The sequence below is a fragment of the Medicago truncatula genome, chromosome 3 (assembly GCF_003473485.1).
Source record: "Medicago truncatula cultivar Jemalong A17 chromosome 3, MtrunA17r5.0-ANR, whole genome shotgun sequence".
Classification (NCBI taxonomy): domain Eukaryota; kingdom Viridiplantae; phylum Streptophyta; class Magnoliopsida; order Fabales; family Fabaceae; genus Medicago; species Medicago truncatula.
In genome coordinates this window covers 49,659,718-49,679,352 of record NC_053044.1, presented here as the reverse complement: position 1 = coordinate 49,679,352, position 19,635 = coordinate 49,659,718, and the positions used below count along the sequence as shown (strand labels likewise).

The window sequence follows — 19,635 nt, the reverse complement described above, 5'->3', positions numbered from 1 at the left end:
CACCATCATCTATTTTTTGATTGGATACTAGTTCACTAATTTTGGGACACGTCTGGTTTGAGTACTCCCCGTCAAGTGTAGGCATGTAGGGCTCCCATTTTTTAAAAATGTTTAAAATATTATAACAATCTCACCACATAAATTTAGAATTTTTTTTTAACAAATATGAATTAAATATAAATATTAAAGCAATAAAAAATAAAATAAAATCATATTTAATTTATTTTTTGTTTAAATAATTTAAACTTTTACAAAAGGCATTGCTATAATATACTAAATATGAGTGTAAAAATAATTCAATTTTTTTTAAGGATACACATAAATTTACAAAAAAGCAGAGACCATATTCCTCGTGAGTTTAACTCAATTGGTAGGGACAATGCATAATATATGCAAGGTCCGGGTTCGAACCCCAGACACCACCAGAGACAATGCATAATATATGCAAGGTCCGGAGTTCGAACCCCGAACACCAAAAAAAAAAAAGCAGAGACCATAAATCGTGAATTTGATAGTTTTCTAAAGGTAATATGTTAGGGAATTTTTTACTAGCTCATACAATAGGAAAGAAAGCATTATTAACATGAGCATGTTCGTAGGCTTTTGATAATTAAACTGGAAGATTGCAGTAGTTCCATGTAGTCTCCACTTATCTTCTTGGGATTTTCTTAACCTGTTACAACAATTGGTGTGGATTATCAGGTGGGATTATATTCATTGATATTCTTAGAAATTGAGTCAACAAACATTTTAATTTGGAAGCTTTCATTTTGGAGGTAGACCCTAACTAGCTTACTTCAAGCAATCCTATATATAAAATAAATGTTAATGATTTTTCAAATTTTATACGGAAAAGAATGTTGTATGATGTTTGTTTAATTAATTTGATTTGATTTTGTATAATGATCAGTTTATACACGTTATTGAATTGGATAATTTGATATGAACATTAGACTATGGTTACATGAGGACAAGAATATGTTTGTTGTTTTATTCCAACAAACACTATGCTCAAATTAGATTGACTAATTTAACCATTTAAATTTGCATATTTTTAGTATAAATGAAATGATTATATGAAGCAAGATTTGGTACTGCAGAATGCTAGTATGTGATAAATTAATTAATTAGCATTTTCCACATCCGTCTGTATGTTAGCTGATGTGAAATATCCTCATGAATAAAAATAGTTCTTGAATTCACATCTGTGAAATTTATACCCGCTGTGAAACATAAATATTTGACATCAGTTATATAGTTTAAATCTGTGATTGGGTATCAGATGTGGAAAATGACTTATCATAACTGGTCTATACCGGTGTGAAATGTTCCTGACATACAACATCATCATCAGTCACATCTGCTGGGATCCGATGTGAAATGTCAATTTCCATCGATATGAAATGTCATTTATGTAGTAGTGTGGAAAATATTTTGGAGACTAAAACTCATTAAAAAAAATTTAGAGAGACTAAAAATAAAATTTGAAATATTTATAAGGATCAAAAACTTATTTAATCTTTTTTTAAAGTTAAAGGTTAATCCTTATTTTAGTCCATGTGATATCAAATGAATCTGGTTTTGGTCCTCATAAAATAAAAAGTGTCTGTGTCGTCCATATAATATTTGATTCTCCAATTTTGGTCCCTATGTAATTATCTTATACTATATATTTTATGTTGTGTTTGGTTCCAAGGAAAGAAAGATGGGTGGAATGAAAAGAGAGTGGAATGATGCCCTTTCCACCGTTTGGAACACCTTCACAAAGCTAAGGAAAAAAAGTTTTTTGCAGGTCCCACGTCAGAATTGTTTATGTGCTGAAGAGATGAGAAAGTGGGAGGATGCCACTATTCATATTGCATTTACAAAAATACCCTCAAATCTTGTGTATTTTTACGACACATATTTCAATTTTTTTTTCTTTTATTTTGGACCATGCTCTCATATATTTTATTATTTTCAATACTTACACACATTTCTTAGCATGCTCAAATTAAAACTCATGATAGTCATTTTTTTTTTACCAATTTTAATAGTGTTTATATCAAAATTATTTAAATGTATTTTTATTGAAAATTATTTAAATAACACAATAACATAGGGTTATTTATGTCATTTAATAAATTCATTTCTTTCTTTCCTCCCTTACTTTCACTATAACCAAACAACCAACAAATCATCTCACTTTCTACTCACTTTTTTCTTACTTTCTTTCCTTTAACCTTCTTTCCTCTAACTTTCTTTCCTTCCACTATCCAAACATACCCTTAATTCCATCTTTCATTTAAATATAACTAAACTAAACTAACTTTATTGATCTCTCAAAAAAAAAAACTAACTTTATTGAAATTAAAAAAATAAAAATAAAACTCTAAATAATTTATTATTTCTCATATTTTATGGTTTCTTTTCGACAAATTACTCTTTTATCTCTTTTCTTCTTCTTCTTCATCATCATTTATTCTTTGGGTTTAACCAATTTTGCTTCAACTCATTTTGTCTTCACATTGCTTCTTTGTCTTTGCGTTTCTGCGTATTTCTGAATTTCCGCATGTATGCTTCGTCATCGTGTTTTTGCACTTTCATGTTCATGTTCATTACTGCAAGTTTGAAAGAAAAAAAAAACATAAACTCGATCAATGGCAACGAAGACAATAAATGGAGTATTATTTAAATTTTAATCGAATTGATAGTTGGGTTATCAAAAAAGTGTATTCCAATACAATAAAAAATAAAATGATATGTTAATAGATGCGGATGTGGTGACCTTTAAAATTTAATTGTTGTTATCATCACGTTCTTAGTAATCGTCTGCTACATTTTGAAATCTTCCTTGTGACACTTACTACATGTGGTTAACCACTCATATCTACGAGGTGATTGTTAAATTATAGGTGTTCCCAATTTACTTTGGAACAAATTTTAGGCAGAAAATTATTCAATCGAAAGAATAAAATAACATACATTACTCTAGCATGAATTGTTTAAGAGAAACTAAAAGTCCATTAAAATCTTAATTGTAAAAAGTCTTTCAAAAATCTTGGAAAGAATCTTGATTGTAAAAAATCTTTTAAAAAAAGTCTTTTAAAATCCCACAAAATCAATACAATCCAACAAAGTCTTTTAAAATCTTCAAGATTTTTTCTATCAAAACAGTCTTTTAAAATCTCAATTCAATACACCTCCTAAGTTTAATTATTAGGTAGAACAATTCTTAGAGAGCTTATACTTACCTCTCAACTCAACCGAATTTCAAATTGCAAAACCCCTTTTCCTATAAACCAAAATATTATAAGAAAATGAAATTAACACATGGTTAGCTGCAATTTAGATTGATCCAAGTAAGTGCAGTTTGAATTGGATCAACTTATTCGATTTTACCAATTCAAACTATATACTTAGATTAACACATGGTTAGCTACAATTTAGATTGATCCAAGTAGTATGTTTTCTAGTTCAAGTAGCAATTCATGTCTCTGCTTTGACAGATGAAAGAGTTATCTTGAATTGATTATTTTTCTTAACAATACTTAGCTTGAACATGAACACATATATTAAACATCGTACCCCTTCTTAAATGAAATATAAAAGCAAAAAGAAACGGTAGAAATGTTATGTATGTAGACTAAACTTTCAACCACATTCACTTCTATATTAAATATTGTACTCCTTATTTTAAATAAGTGGCTAATGAGCTTTAGCAAAAGACAAATTATTAGAAGAACCTGGGTTCGATTTTTGGGTTAACAATTACCGACTAAACTGACCTCTTCCTCTCGAAATCGGATGGTTAAGACAAAAAAAATATTGTAATAGTTTTATACTCTCTCCATCCCACAATGAGTGATCAAGGTGTAAAAAATTGTCTTAAAATGAATGACCATTTTGCTTCTCAAGGTAATATAAATTATTTGTTTTTTCTGAACTCTACATTCTAATTAATACTTCATCCGTCTTAAATTACGTGTTCTTAATCCCAAAAAAAAAATTACGTGTTCTCTTTTTGCTTCTTGTTTGTCTTAAATTATTTGTCTCTTATATAATATCAATCCAACATTTATTATTATTATTATTCAATAATTTACCCTTATTTTTATTGTATTTCATTCATCATTAATCATCACCAATATGCATGTATGATAACGTTGTAACGATGATAAATAATAATTTAGTAAAAGCATCACTTTGTCTCTCATTTATTTATACATTTTTTTAATATACCTGAACGAGTCAAAATATTCATTTATTATGGCATGGAGCGATTAATCTGTTAAAAAATAGTTTTAATATGGACAAAAGTTAGGTACAATTCTTTAGGTGTTTTTTGTATCGTTTTTTTAACTAAAAACACACCTTTTTTGGTTATACAAACTAAGAGAAAATTATGAATTTAAGAAAATCATGGTGAATTTAGTTAAAAACCATACGAAAAACACCTAAGAAATTGTAACTAGGTTTTTTCCTTTTGATATCTTAAATATGGTAGATTCTATGGTGAAAACTCAAATGGAAAGAAAAGAAAAATTTACTGGATTTTGTCACAAGATTGTAAATTTTTGATGAATATGAAACATTGGTTAAATCTGACGGTTTATTTTCAATGATTCATCGATGAGGGACTTAATTGTACTTTCATCCTAAAATTCACCCTTAAATTATTATAGAGCAACCAAGTCCCGTACATTTATAAATCAAAAATTGTTGTTTCCACTTTAATTTTTGCTAGAAAACACATAGAAATTACACATTTGACCATAACAGTAGCTAACTACCATTTGACTTCCTTCGATCGATTTGTTCTTGAACGATATAGCTACCGTTAAAAATAAATATATAATTTATATATGTTTTTAAACAAAAACTGAAGGGGAAACAACAATGATCTAAAATAAAAAATAAAAAAACAGTGATTGTCTACTTCTGTACAAATGATGGCCCAAATAAATGAGCATGTAATAATATTGGGCGAGTCTACTAACATTGCCTTGTATTTATGTGCAAACGTTTCTTCTACACCCGTCTACCAAAAACTTCAATTTAATCTTCACCATGTTTTTTCTGTTATTTTTAACATTGCCTTGTAGTGTTTACGTGAATAGGTATCCATCAGAAATTGAAGTTTTCAAAACAAAATTATACATCTAGTCTAGTAAAAAAGTTGGGTTAAATGTGTTTTTGGTTGTACCAACTTTTATTTTGGTCTCTTTAAAATTTTCATTTAAGTTTTGGCCCCTTTAAATTTTATTATTTCAAATTTTAATCCCTATTTTCTTACAAAAGTTTGTGTTGCATATTCCAATTAACTTCTTTTTTTACACAATTGCTTTTTAATCTTTAAAATGTTATATAATCTATCATTGTGAAGACTTTAAACCCAAAAAAAACTATACTCCATTTTGAAAAGGAAAAAAAAAAAAGAATTTTGATTTATAAATCCCAAAAACACTTATTTCACTTTATCAAAATTTAAGAGTTTTGAAAAAATAAACACATTTTAGAAATCTGAAATTAGATTTTTTTTTTTTTTAAAAAAAACAACAATATTCATTCATTAAAATTGATAAAGAACATCACATCAAATACAAATATCGCTAAAAATATAAAAGAAAAATTTGCGAACAAACTCGCAGCACCCAAATTAATGGCATACAACGGTAAAATGCCTACAAATAATATGATAAAATCTAAATCACTGAAATACCAATGCTTTCGGATCTGCAACGCATATCATTGATTTTGTTTTGTAATTGACTGATGTTGATATTTCAATAGGAACTAAACGAACACCGCGAAATCAAACATCACACAAGATGACTAACAACACAACGTCGCAATTAGATGACGAAATCACATAAACACAAAATCATAAACTTGATAATATATGTGAAAACCGCTTATTTATATTTAAAAAAAGAGGAAAAAAGATGTAAAGGAGTAATTTTATGTTAAAAATGACCTAAAACCACCCCTTCCTCAATAAATAAAAGAGAAAGAAAGTTTAGAGAGAAGTTATAGTTTCTATCACTAGAAAACTATGTATCTAGTATATATTTACAATAAGATACATTAATTATTCTATGAATATAAAAAATCAATTTTTTCTTATAATAAGGACCGGATGGAGTACTAAATATTTCAGGTGAGAGGGAGAAAAGACACACACATAAATATATATATATATATATATATAATTTCACAAAAATAGAAAAAAAGAGTTACATATTCACCTCTAACAAATGTAAAGTGTGCATCGTGCATATTACTGTTAGTAATACATTTGAGTGTGTATTTGAAAGACGATGAGTGGGTAAAATTACAATCAGGGTGTAATTTTGAAGAATAAACTATAGTATTTTGAAATTTCAATAAAATAGTCGTAATTTAGTCAATTCAAACATGCATGTGATATGTTTGTTTGTTTTTTTCTCGTATTGGACTTTGATGATGGGTAGTCTTTTACAAGTTTGAATATGACTTGAAATGCCAACAATCACAAGAAAGGAAAATAAATTAGTAAAACAAATCAAAAGTTTCTTGACCGCAAAATCAAAGACTAGTCTACGTGAAATAAATACAATTCTAATGTTGGACAAACAACAACCACGGTGACCATTTGTAAAAAAATAAAATAACACGATGACCTACATGCATGCGATAAAATCAGAGTAATTTTAAAGAGTAGACCTTGGCTTTGATGGGAGTTCAAAGATCCTCGTAGTAGACTTAGAATGATCATATAAGTGGATTTGACAACATACGTTACTCAAAAATTTGAAGGTAGTGTGTGAACGAGTGTCATTACTTTCTACATTAACTTTTTCATTAAATTAAAGTTTTTATTTTAAATTTGATATAAACGGAGCAACTATCTTTAAGTGTGAATCAATTCATTCATTTTAGTATGCTTTTCTCAAAAGAAAATAATTTTCCTTCACAATACTTGCACCACCGTTGACACTCATGATTAGAGCTGTCAAAACGGGCGGTCCGGCCGGGCCAAGGGCTTTTAAGGGCCGGGCTAAAAAGCCCGGTTTGAATATGGGCTGCAAAAAATGAGCCCGAGCCCGGCCCTATACGGGCTCCCGGGCTAACGGGCCGGCCCTGGCCCGTATGTTTTTCTTCCCTTTTCCATTCTTTTAAGTACGGAACATACATAAATATGTCGGGCTAACGGGCCAGCCCGGGCCCGTATCAGTCTCTCACACACACAGACCACAAAAAAAAAAAAACAGTTGTATTTTTTGCGGGCTTCCGGGCAGCCCGGAGCTCGGACGGGCTAGCCCTAACGGGCCAAGGGCTTTTACGGGCCCGGCTAAAAAGCCCTCTTCAATTTCGGGCTCCAATTATTCGGCCCAAGCCCTACATTTTATTCGGGCTTTTCGGGCCGGCCCTTACGGCCCGGCCCATTTCGACAGCTCTACTCATGATCAAGAGAACATGTCACCTGACTATTTTTGTCGCGGAGACTAATGAGTCGAGTGAATCAGGGATGAAATTAAAATGGGGATCAATAGATGCCACAACCGCCCAACCTTTTTTATTTTATAAAAAAAAAAAAAAAAAGAACTATACTAATATTAGTATGCTATAATATTTTTCGGTCTCAATATTTATTTTTGTGAACTTTATATGACATTTTATATTGGCTTTTTTACTCAATATATTGGTTCGTACATACCTAAGTTTTTAGGTTTAATTACTAATCGTTAATTAAAATCTTTAAGACTGAAAAATAAAGTAGAGTGTTTTTTTTACAATTTATAGAATAATCGTAAACCTTAACTAAAATTAAAGTTCATAGATTCTCATTGCAAAGTGGTATAGTTTTTCCTTCACTAAACTATACTTTCAATTCAGTCCTACCTACACTAAATTCATGAATCCGTCTCTAGATTGAAAGCATCAATTCTAATTCTATTGTTGGATCATCTTAAATGATAACGAAATAATTAGACATCATATATCAATTTCTCATTTTTTTTTAAGGATATCTCAATTTCTCATTTAGATGTTATTAAACATTCACTTCAACATTAAAATAAGAAACTTATAATCACACTTAATATAATATACCAACGGTGTCGCAACTCTACAATGATATATATGATCATAAGATTATACTATTTCACTTGAAAAAGCTATAAAAAGTTAAGTCATCATGATTATCATTATCATGGTACAGTAGAAAATTTCTTACGAATAAAGTCAAGAATCCTTTTCTCATAATCAAAAGCCTTGTTTGCTTATGATCTAGTACCATACCAACCCACACCTAAGCAGACAATTTACAACTAAACTTGTAAAATGGTTAACTCATTAATTCCATTCCATAGAATCTGTCAAATCTCAATCCACACACATTAGACAATTTACACCAAAACAGAGAAAAGAGAGTGAAGACACTGTACGATCAGTAAGCAGCAGGCCCCACCTCCACCGTCTGATTCCCTAATTAGAAACCATCCGAATATTTCCGTATTGGCGACGCTCTAAACGAGGCCCCACTTTCACGTGCCTTCTCTCAGCTTTTTCACTCAACCGGAATCGAACCGAACCGGTTTTGATATTCGTGCGAACCGACCGAATCTTTCTTACAAGGAGGAAGAAGGAATTAACATTTCACTCTTTCCAACCACCAAATTCCTTTCCCTCGATAATACTAATCAATCTCCGAGTAATTAATTACACTAATTAATCGTACCCTCTTTTATTTACATTTACCGCGCTATTCTCTCTCTCTCTCTCTCTCAACACAGAATCTAACCACAACGAGAATCGCGTTCTGCATAATCTTTTTTTTTTTTTTCTTTCAATTTTCAGTGGCATCTTCAGTTAACTTGCAAGCTCAAACAACAACAAATTACAATTCTAGCTTAACAGAATCGATTTTTCTTGTTAATCTAACCGTTACGTGATTCCGCATAATCGTAACCGTGCAATCAAGGAAAGGATTATTACGTTTATGATTTTCCAGGTTGCTTCGCCGGTGAGGCTCCGACGACGACGATTACTACCGTGTGCGGTGGTGATGTAGCGATTTAGGTTATTTAGCTGGATGTATAAAGGTGTAAGATAAATGCGTGTCACCGGGGATCTAGGGTTTAGGAGCCTGGTCCTTGTGGTGGTTTGTGTGGTGGTTCCGGTGATCGGATTTGTAATTCGTCGGAAATGGCAAATTGCGGTGGCTAGAAATGAAGAGATCAAGAGGCTCTTGATTTTGGCTGCTGAGGAAACTGCCAGGGTTGAGAGAGAGACGTTGTATTCCTCCGGTGCGGTGGTTTCCGCCACTAACAATTATCAATGTGCTCTCTGCTATTTTCCTGCCACTGCGCGCTGCGCTAAGTGCAAATCTGTTCGATACTGGTGCGTTGTTCTAATCGATTGAATTTGTTAAACTGCGCTGAACTTTTCAACCTATTTTTTTGGTGTGGCATGGATTCTGTTTTTTTTTTTTTTTTTGGGTTCCATTATGATGATTTTGTGCAGCAATTTTCTTATTTATTGTTAGGAATATTAATTATGATGATTTTGTGGTTGATATGTTTATGATTAGGAGAGGGAAAAATGTTTCGGATAGTTTTGCGTCTGAAGTTTTGGAGATGAGTTTTGTGATCCCTTTTACAGACTATGTTGAATGATTGAGAGGATTGTGATGTTCTGTATTAATGGGCTGGGTTGTGAATGCATTGTTTTTTCTTAACATATTTCTGATTGAGCACTTTTGTAGAAATAGTATGTATGTCACTTATTTGATCAGTTTCATGTTTTTTCAGCTCTACCGGTTGCCAAACAGTTCATTGGCATCAGGGTCATAAATTTGATTGTCGTCCTCCTAGCAAAACTCATCGGAGCAATGGCGTTAGTGATATTGGAAAGAGGGAATTGGAGCATGATTACTCTGGTAACCATGAGGAGAAATCTGAAAACAGAGGTGCAGAGTGTAAAATACCCTATGAAGATACCGGCTTTTCTCCTGAGGTTTCATTTGGAAAGGATGATAATATTCGTGCTGGGTTCCTTGCAGAGGAAAATTTAGCAGATTCTAATTCTGAATTTTCCAGTAACTCATTTTCTGGATTTTCGGCTTCCACAAGTTCTGGTGATTCATCTGATGATTCGTCTGTCTGTGAGAGTATCATCTCAAATGAGCATGACATATCAGAGGGACATGTTTCTGTTGCTCACACCCTTGACCTTACTGATAAAACCACAATTGATAGCAAGGTGGATGCAGCAATGTCTTCTTCACCAAAGTTTGCTAGTTTGCTTGATTCAGTTGATGGTTCTTCTACAGTTCATAAGTTAAATCATGTCGCTCCTGGTTCTAGTAATGAAGAGAGGAAGGTTGGATCAAATGGTGCCTTAGGCTCGAGCATAGGGAAGGGGGCGAAAATTGAGCCTTCTGGATTCTGGGATAAAGCTCTTGACTCGAGAGGGATTAAAGATGACACTTATCCATCCCATTCTGATGAATCAGCTGGTGAAAAGACCGACTCTGGATTGTCATTTCGCTTTCAATTCAGTACCACACCTCCTTTGCATATACAAGATACCAAGGCTAAAGAATCTTCGAATGATGACACTCTTCCAAACCCTGTTGGGAAGAATATGCCACATCCAGGACCAGCATCATCTGAAAATGTAATTCATTCTTCAAAGGCAAGGAACCTCTCATTCATCAACGGCAAAGATGCCAATATTATGAGCACTACTCCCGGTGGTTCTGAACATGATCAATTAGAATCTAAAGACAGGTCTGAGCCGCCTCTATATTCTTTTTCCTCCCAAACCTCTAGTATTGGCAAAGATCCAGGTTCTGCAGATGCTATGAGCATACATAACTTTCAATCATCTAGCTCTGTGGCATCAAATCATGTTATGGACAACCATGGCTGCACCTTGAAGTCTACCGATATTAGATGCCAGACACGTGGGCTTGCTGATTCTAAATTAGTTTCTACAATTGAAGTAAATTCACATCCCGGTACAAAACATAGGAAGAATGAATATGGGACTGTCACTTCTTCTCATGCTGCTAGCTATTCTGCAAATTCTAAGAGTGGCTTGAAAACATCTGTTTTAAAAGTTGTTGATCAGTTTAGAGGATCAAATTTGTCAAAGCACGTTCCTTCAGCAGCCAGGAGTGATATTGCTGGAAAATACAATGACAAGGTTCTTCTAGAACATTTCTTTGTGCTAAATTTGACCATCAGGGACTGTTATCTTACACTTACAACTGCTGCAGGGTTTTTTTCCATATGAAACATTTGTCAAGCTTTATAACTCCAACAAGGTGGAGTTGCGCCCATTCGGTCTTATAAATATTGGAAACAGGTAATTTGAAATTAACACTAAACATGTTGGGGGATAATTGGAGCATACTTGTTTGTGTATTTATAGGTTTACTCTATAATGAATTGTATAAAACAATCTTTGTTTGTGTAAGTTATTTTTTACCCTGATATTAAATGATTAATGGAAATGGTTAAGTTTTTTATTTTCTTCTGGAATCAGTTGCTCTTTACTGTTTCGTGTTTATTTTTGAGCTTTTCTAAGTTGTCAATTTTATTTTGCAGTTGTTATGCTAATGCTGTACTTCAGTGCCTAGCTTTTACACCACCCTTATCTGCTTATTTGGTTCAAGGACTGCACTCTAAATCATGTATGTGTAATGGGTGTTTCTTCTCTCATGGAATCACATATGCCATGTTTCTTGAATACTATCTGTTGTAACTTGTAACTTGTAACTGTTTCCCTTTGGTAAATATCTCTTCTGTAAATTTCAGGTTCAAATAAAACATGGTGTTTCATCTGTGAATTTGAAAGATTGATTTTCAAGTCAAAGGATACAAAATCTCCACTATCTCCAACAGGCATACTTTCTCAACTACAGAGTATTGGGAGTCAGCTCGGAAATGGCAAAGAAGAAGACGCTCATGAATTTCTAAGGTATTCTATTATACAATTTTTAGCTGCGTAATACATCAAACTATTGTTTTATAACTCATTTTAAGCTAATCACATGACATACGTGGCTGGCAGGCATGCTATTGACACAATGCAATCTGTATGCCTTATGGAAGCTGGGATTAATGCATCAGGTTCATCGGAAGAGGACACTACTTTAATGGGTCAAACATTTGGAGGATACCTTCGATCGAAGGTAATTTTATATTTCTATCTGGTAAATTAATAAACAACTATCTGCTATGATTTTATTTATTCCCCAGTCACAGTGCAATACAATGTTGGCTTGTTTTTGAAATAGATAATTCAAATATCATTTTAGTTAATACATTATAACATCTGTTGATTAGAAATAACAAGGAGAGGATGATGGATACAATATTTTAACTCATTTGGCAGATAAAATGCATGAAATGTGGTGGGAAGTCCGAGCGTCAGGAAAGGATGATGGATCTAACTGTTGAGATAGAAGGGGAGATATCAACACTTGCGGAGGCCCTTCGAAGGTTTACAAGCACTGAGACTTTGGATGGAGAAAACAAGTACCACTGTGTCAGGTTGGTTGATGTTTGGGAGGCCTCTTTAATGTTTTCAATCTTAACATATGATCGGAACTCAGATTTCTTAAATTAAATATGGAGACTAGTTAGTTCCAAGGTAGATTTACGTGATCTGTCAAAAACATAAACAAACCAAGACCATAAATTGTAAAAAAAAAGTCCTCCGCTCAGAGTATGCCAACCTATTCACACATTTTTATCCAACTGTTTCTTCTTTTATCCATTTCTGAGCTGTAGGTAATGTTCCCCTTGTCTCTCCCATTTCCTTCTTTCACAGAATTGCAGCCCACCATTCCGTCTAGAATTTACCCAGAATAAAGGTCTGTCAGTGTCTTACTATAGGATTTCATCCTTATAAATATACGGTTACCACTTCCAAAAAAACATTGCTGCTTTCGCTGCATGGCTGTGAATGAACGGTATCTCCATAGGAAGAGTTGGGTGACTGATTGGTTTTTTAGGGTAGATTAAGTAAAAGGTAATCAGGGATGCCAGAGAATGAACTAGTAAATTCTAACAACAGTTCTTTATGTTTGATCACATTGAATTGTTGGTGTAGAGGATAAGTGGATTTTGCTGGCATGATTTTGAATTGAACCTGAGGAAATGTTTATGACTAGGGTTCCTAAATGTACACCCTGGAGGTTTGATTTCATTGAACCTGTTATGCAGAAGAGTCCCCCACCCGCCCTTTGTTGAGCCTGTATGGATCATTTTTCTTAAGACATGTTTCATCAAGAGGGAACAATTTTTAGTGATGTTCAGTTAAACTGGTTGTTGAAACTTAATGGCTATGATATTGAATAACATTTTTCTCTTTCCAAGTCACCGATTCATGCATTATTCTCTTTATATTATTTTATCTTGGTTGTTCTTACTTCACAGAAGCATCAAATGATGCTAGTTTCACAAATCTACACCTACAAAAAGTAGAACTATGCCTTGCTGCCATTGATGATTGAGCTGCTTAACAATCTGTAAAATCAATTATACAAAAGAAATACATGTTATTGTTTCTTCTCTCTATCTCTCTCTCTCTCTGGTGTGTGTAATTATTTGGCTCTGGCTAGTTGCTTGTTATTTTGATTTTGGAGCTCTAAAATGTTGAATATTATTTAGATTACTAGTACTCAAATTACGTTCATATTATTAATCAACTATTTCTATTTTAAGGTGTAAATCTTATCAGAAGGCCAAGAAGAAGCTGACAGTTTCAGAGGCACCCAATATTCTTACAGTTGCATTGAAGAGATTTCAGGTATTTCACACATTAAATTACAAGTTAAGATATTACTATCTACATTTCTTGCAGTCTGTATATGTAGAGTTTACCTCATTTGTATCGCAGTCTGGAAAATTCGGGAAGCTCAACAAGCCTGTTCAATTTCCGGAAATACTTGACCTGGCACCTTTCGTGAGTGGGACCAGCGATAAGACACCCATTTACAGATTGTACGGAGTGGTTGTTCATTTGGATGTTATGAATGCTTCTTTTTCGGGTCACTATGTGTGCTACTTGAAGAATATTCAAAATAAATGGTTCAAGGTTGACGACAGTGTGGTAAGTCCCTTTGTTTCTATTTGTTTGCAATCTTGAGAGCAGAATTCTTTTGGTTCCCAAATGTATTTCTTGGTTTATGTTTTATTAACTTTGTAGTCCATTTGCAAGTTCTTTAACTATATGCATAACCAAAATTTATTGTAACTGCATTACAAATATGAATAAAAATTTAAGTACGTATTTTTTAGGTGTGGGTCTTTCCTGTTAGTTGCACCTTTGAAAGAATTCATTTAGGTGTGGGTCATTCACAGTGATTAGTCTAGTCTGGTCTGTCTTAGTGATACTAATGCTGTAGTCCTTGGTTTATTTCCTGTATGTATGTCTTGCAGGTAACAGCAGTTGAATTAGAGAGAGTCTTGACAAAAGGAGCATATATGCTTTTTTATGCAAGGTAAAATAGCTGCTTTTTTGTGTTCATGTTGAGGGTGGTTAATATTTGAAAAACAGTACCAAAGATCCACCCGTCAAGAGCTGAGTTATGGCTCAATTAGATTTAACTGATTAAAAACAGATGAAAAAACGGATTGCATAATAAGAAATTATCAGACCAAAAATATGTTTGTAGGCTAACTAGTTGAACCACCAGTTTTTGAAAGATTGGCGGGGGGCTTTAATCACGGTTCCTTTACATTATATTGTCACTTGTCGGCTTCTCTGACCAGTTGAATCATTTTGTAGGTGCTCTCCAAGGGCCCCAAAATTGATCAGAAACAGGATACTATCCCAAGATTCAAATAGTAAGGTCAATGGAAAGTCTACAAAAGCAAGATCTACGTCATCAAATTCTGGTGCGGCTGAACCCATCAGTAGTTCAGTATCTCCTGATGGCTCACCCACCTTGGAGTCTTTCTATTCAAGGTTTCACCACCTGAAAAAGATTTTGGAGGAAGACTCATCAAGTGATAGTTCATCCCTTTTCAGCAGTAATTCCGATGAAGGTTCTTGCAGTACTGACAGTACCCGTGATTCAACTAGCATGGATGACTTCTCCGATTATATTTTTGGTGATTCAGGGCGCGGATGGAGTAGCACGTGGAGGAATTCTGATTCTGACACATCTTCCTCCTCATCTCCCTTGAATTGTAGACAGTCGCCCCTATCTGATATGGACAAGTATGATTCAGTTTCTCCAGAGGCAACTAATTTTCGGATTCCCACCGGTTCAAGTGCGAAGACAGATAGGGATGATGTTATTTCTCATTTGCATTCTGACACAATTTTACAGCATAGAAAGTTGGATAGTAGTAGCATTAGCAGCAATAGTAGTAGTAAGGACGCTGACTCATTTCTGAAACTAGGATCTAACCATTCAAATGATAAGAACTCTGTTGTATCAAGTAGAAAATCAAGGAAAAGAACGGAATGAGAATTTTATCAATAGGGAGCTCAGGTGCAGTAAATAATAAGGGATGATATGCTAAACATAATAATTGTACCCATGGAGGTGGCATTGTTTTAACAACAAAATGAGCTACACTACATTTTATCAATAACGTCATTAGATTAGATGTAGCCATGTAGATATACATTGTAGATCACCGTAACTATATTCTTTGATAATAAAATCAACTTTTATGAATGGTTACACGACTTAATGATTTATTTTCTCAATTTTCTTATGTCGATTCATGTCAAAGATATTGAAAACTTGAAGAGGGTTGAATTCTTATGCGAAAAGTTTTATTAAATACACTATTTGATTATCTCATTTTTCTCTTTTCGTTATTTTGAATTTGAACTAAATATTATACGACCATTCAATGATTTCCATGTATGTGGGTTTCATCGTATAAATATTAAGAGGAATTTTCCAATGTTTTAAAACCCGGACCGGTGATCGACCCGGTCAAGGCACTGGATCACTGATCGAATCAGTGGGTCACTGGTCGGATCGCATGACTATTGATCCGGTCTATATAAATATTTAAGATAAAAAATTACATCATGAATGAAATTTTGATAAAAAAAAATCCTGTCATTTTTTTTTTATATTTAAAGTTAGTACATTAAAAAAATTATATTCACAGCTGCAAGTTTGCAAGTTAATTTTTTAACTGCAGCACAATTCAATTTTAAGCTAATTCCAATCCAAATTCAAATGAAATCATACATTAAAAGTTAAAACATAGTACAAGATGACAAAGGAAATGACTTGAGCTTTGAAGAAGAAGATGATAGAGGGAGAGAGGATGCGACGGTGGTTGAGATGGGAGAGTAGAACGGCAGTTGAAATAGCATTTGGGTTGGGAGTATGTGTTTACTAGGTGTTTTATTTATGCCTTTGCCTTTTCATTTAAAAAAAAAAAAAAAAAAAAAAAACGTTTCGGGTCGGGTGGGTTAAACTGGTTCATCGGTCCATCCATTGACCCAGCCGGGTTTCAGCAGGCTAATTGCATATCCGGTCTAGTAGCCTACCCAAACTGCTGCACCCTCTGGTTCCCGGTCTGACCAGTCCGACCGGCCGGGTCAGTTTGGGTTTTAAAACAGTGGAATTTCCCACACTCCTTAAATCATTTTCAGATGTACCAGTACGTTCACACAAGAGAATGCGAATTCCTCTAAAAAAAACGTGAATTTCGGTGCTGTCTAATAGTACACTTTTAAACATAGTAATATGTTTGGAAACACAATTTCAAAAAGATGTGGTTTTATAAGTTTTTTGGAAGTTTTGTTAAAATAAAATTAATTGTGGGAGATGATAGGGAAAGTCGTTCCCTAAAGTTCTGATTACTTTTTGTTTTAAAATGCATTTTACATTTATATTTTAAGTGAGCCCTGCCAAACAATGACTTTTAGATGCATTTCACTATGAGTTTTTCGTATAATTCTTAAAAAATAATTTTATCTTGGTTATAAACACTTAAAAGGAATATACATAGGTTTTATCTAATTTGAAACTCGTGCAGCTCAGAGGAGAAAACCATTGTTTGGAAGTTATTTAACTAAGTAGTTAGTAAATTTTGGTTTGTCATGACCCTATCCCATCCAAAATACAATGGTTAAGAACAAATAAACATGATTGTCTAGAAATTCACGTGTAATTAATTCTTAATATATAAAAAGAACGATAATTATATATATATATATATATAAAGAAAAAGTCTCAACTTTTTTTGAAACTAAGAATTTGCTTTCTGTAAAAGAAAAACTAAGAATTTACTTAAAAGAAAAAGTGTATGTGTATCCTCCATAACTAATCCACACCATCCTTGACTAGTTGTCTATTTGCATTATCCTGTCCTGTCATGGAGAGATAAGGTCTCCGCACCGCAATGTCCCCACTTTATTTATGCCACAAGTCAATCAATTCGGATTCAATGAACTTAACTGCTTATATTTTAACTATCGGCACTGTTCTTGTGAAAAATTCAAACCAAACAATATCGTTTGTCCTCGTAAATTGAACTGAATTGTTAAGAACAATGCATAATATATATATAAGATTTAAGGTTTAAATCTCAATCAATGTCGTTTAAAATTGTTTCTAACAAATTAAGAAAGATTGTTTCTTACAAATTAAGAAAAACAGTAAGTGGTGAAAGTAACAATTTTACAAATCCACCATATCATTAAACATTGACGATTGAAGGAAAATTCTTCTTGACACGATGGCCAGCAAGCATGACACTCATACGATTATTTAAAGCCGTTAGATCACCTCATCAACATGTTTTTCTTTTTTTAACTTAATATATCTTCCATTTTTTTTGTCATCCCATTAATACGCATGTCGTCAAATCTTGTGTGGTTTAAGTGTCATGCTATATAACACTTCCCTTTTCATAAATAAATAGTGAAATATAATTATCAAAAGTGATGCACACATGTATCATTAATTTATGAGAAATATTAACTTTTGCTTTTATGATACAGATACAAGTTAAGAAGTTAAAACTTTAAACATTTATATTTTCAATATAAATTTATTTTTTATTCCTTGTTTTAGTTCTTTAACTTGTAACTTATGACACAAGTTAAAAATAAACTTAGAATTAATCAATGTTACATGAAAAAAACTAAAACACACTTATTTCGAAACAATTCTTTTACTAATTAGAAAATACTTTTTCTCGATTGCTTACAAAAATACTTATTTTAGAGCATAGGAAGTAATGGCTAACTACTTCTTTAAACCTCCAATATGGCTAATTAAAAATATTTTAAAATTGATGGGCCGATTTATTATTCATTTACTATTATTTTTTGTAATATATGTGAAAAAACTTAAATCACAGTAGTTATACTCCCTCCGGTCCTATTTATAAGAGAATTTTAGGTCAACAAAAGTTGATGTATCTATTTAAAAATTCAGTCCAAATACATTCACTTTTGTTGACCTAAATTTCTCTTATAAATAGGACCGGAGGGAGTATAAAGGGTTAATAAGCCTTTACCCTCCTGCAATATAGGTCACTTTTGATTTTCCTCCCTGTAATTTTTTTTTGACAGATTCCGTCCTTGTAAAAAAAAAATTGTTTTGGAAAACCCCCCTAGGGCAGCTGACTGTGCATTTTCGCTAATGTGGCACGCTGATTCACCATTTTCTGATGACGTGGCGCGTTGACTGTATATTTTTTATTGTGTACATGTGGCATTTGTGATTTTTTTTTAAAAAAAATAATTAAAAAAACGAAAAAATACAAAAATTATGGAAAAAAATTTAAAAGATTCTAGAAAAATTTATAAAAACAAAAAATAATGAAAAAAATCTGATAAAATACTAGAAAAATAAAAAAAATCTCATAAAAAGAAAAAATAAAAAATCTGGAAATATTAATATGTATCGAATTTTTCGAAAAAATTATAAAAAAAATATCTTAATTAAGTTCCTGAAAAAAATTTGAATTTTTTATAAAAAGTGTTATTTTTATAATAAGATTTTTTTTTTCAGGAACTTGATATTTTTTAGAATTTTTCAGAAACTTAATTAAGATTTTTTTTTTATAATTTTTTCGAAAATTTTGATGCATATTGATTTTTTTTATTTTTTTCGGTATTTTATCATTTTTTTTTCAGATTTTTTTTTATTTTTCAGCATTTTTATCAATTTTTTTTCGTTTTTTTAATTATTTTTTTAAAAAGAAAATCACAAATGCCACGTGTACACAACAAATAAATAATAAAAATTATACAGTCAGCGTGCCACATCTGCGAAAATGCACAGTCAGCTGACCTAAGGGGTTTTTCAAAACAAAAAAATTTTACAAGGACGGAATCTGAGAAAAAAAATTTATAGGGAGGAAAATCAAAAGTGACCTATATTGCAGGGGATAAATGTCTATTAACCCTTATATAAAAACAGTGACATTTTGTCAAAGCAACTTGAGGTACATATGCATGCATGGGCGACAAACTTTAGGCTAGTTATAATTAGTAAGAAAAGATAAAACGACAACACACAAATAAAAGTTGGCCAAAGCCAAAGATGGAGGCTATCGATCGATGGATATATAAAAGATGTAAATGTGCAGCAATTATGGGACAATGTGGACACACATTGCTGGCCACACCTATCTCTCTCTATATATATATATATATATCGCCTAG

The 19,635-nt window shown here is 32.6% G+C and overlaps 1 protein-coding gene across 1 annotated transcript; it reads left to right on the top strand.

Moving 5' to 3' along the window:
- Positions 1-8,616: 8,616 nt before the first annotated feature.
- On the top strand, positions 8,617-15,578 carry LOC11429833 (ubiquitin carboxyl-terminal hydrolase 16). The gene is made up of 11 exons (XM_003602881.4): positions 8,617-9,363; positions 9,774-11,172; positions 11,246-11,334; positions 11,577-11,662; positions 11,787-11,949; positions 12,043-12,163; positions 12,367-12,524; positions 13,701-13,785; positions 13,876-14,088; positions 14,418-14,479; positions 14,767-15,578. Exons 1-11 carry the CDS (start codon positions 9,077-9,079, stop codon positions 15,452-15,454), a joined length of 3,351 nt encoding a protein of 1,116 aa, XP_003602929.1. The 5' UTR covers positions 8,617-9,076; the 3' UTR covers positions 15,455-15,578.
- Positions 15,579-19,635: the final 4,057 nt, after the last annotated feature.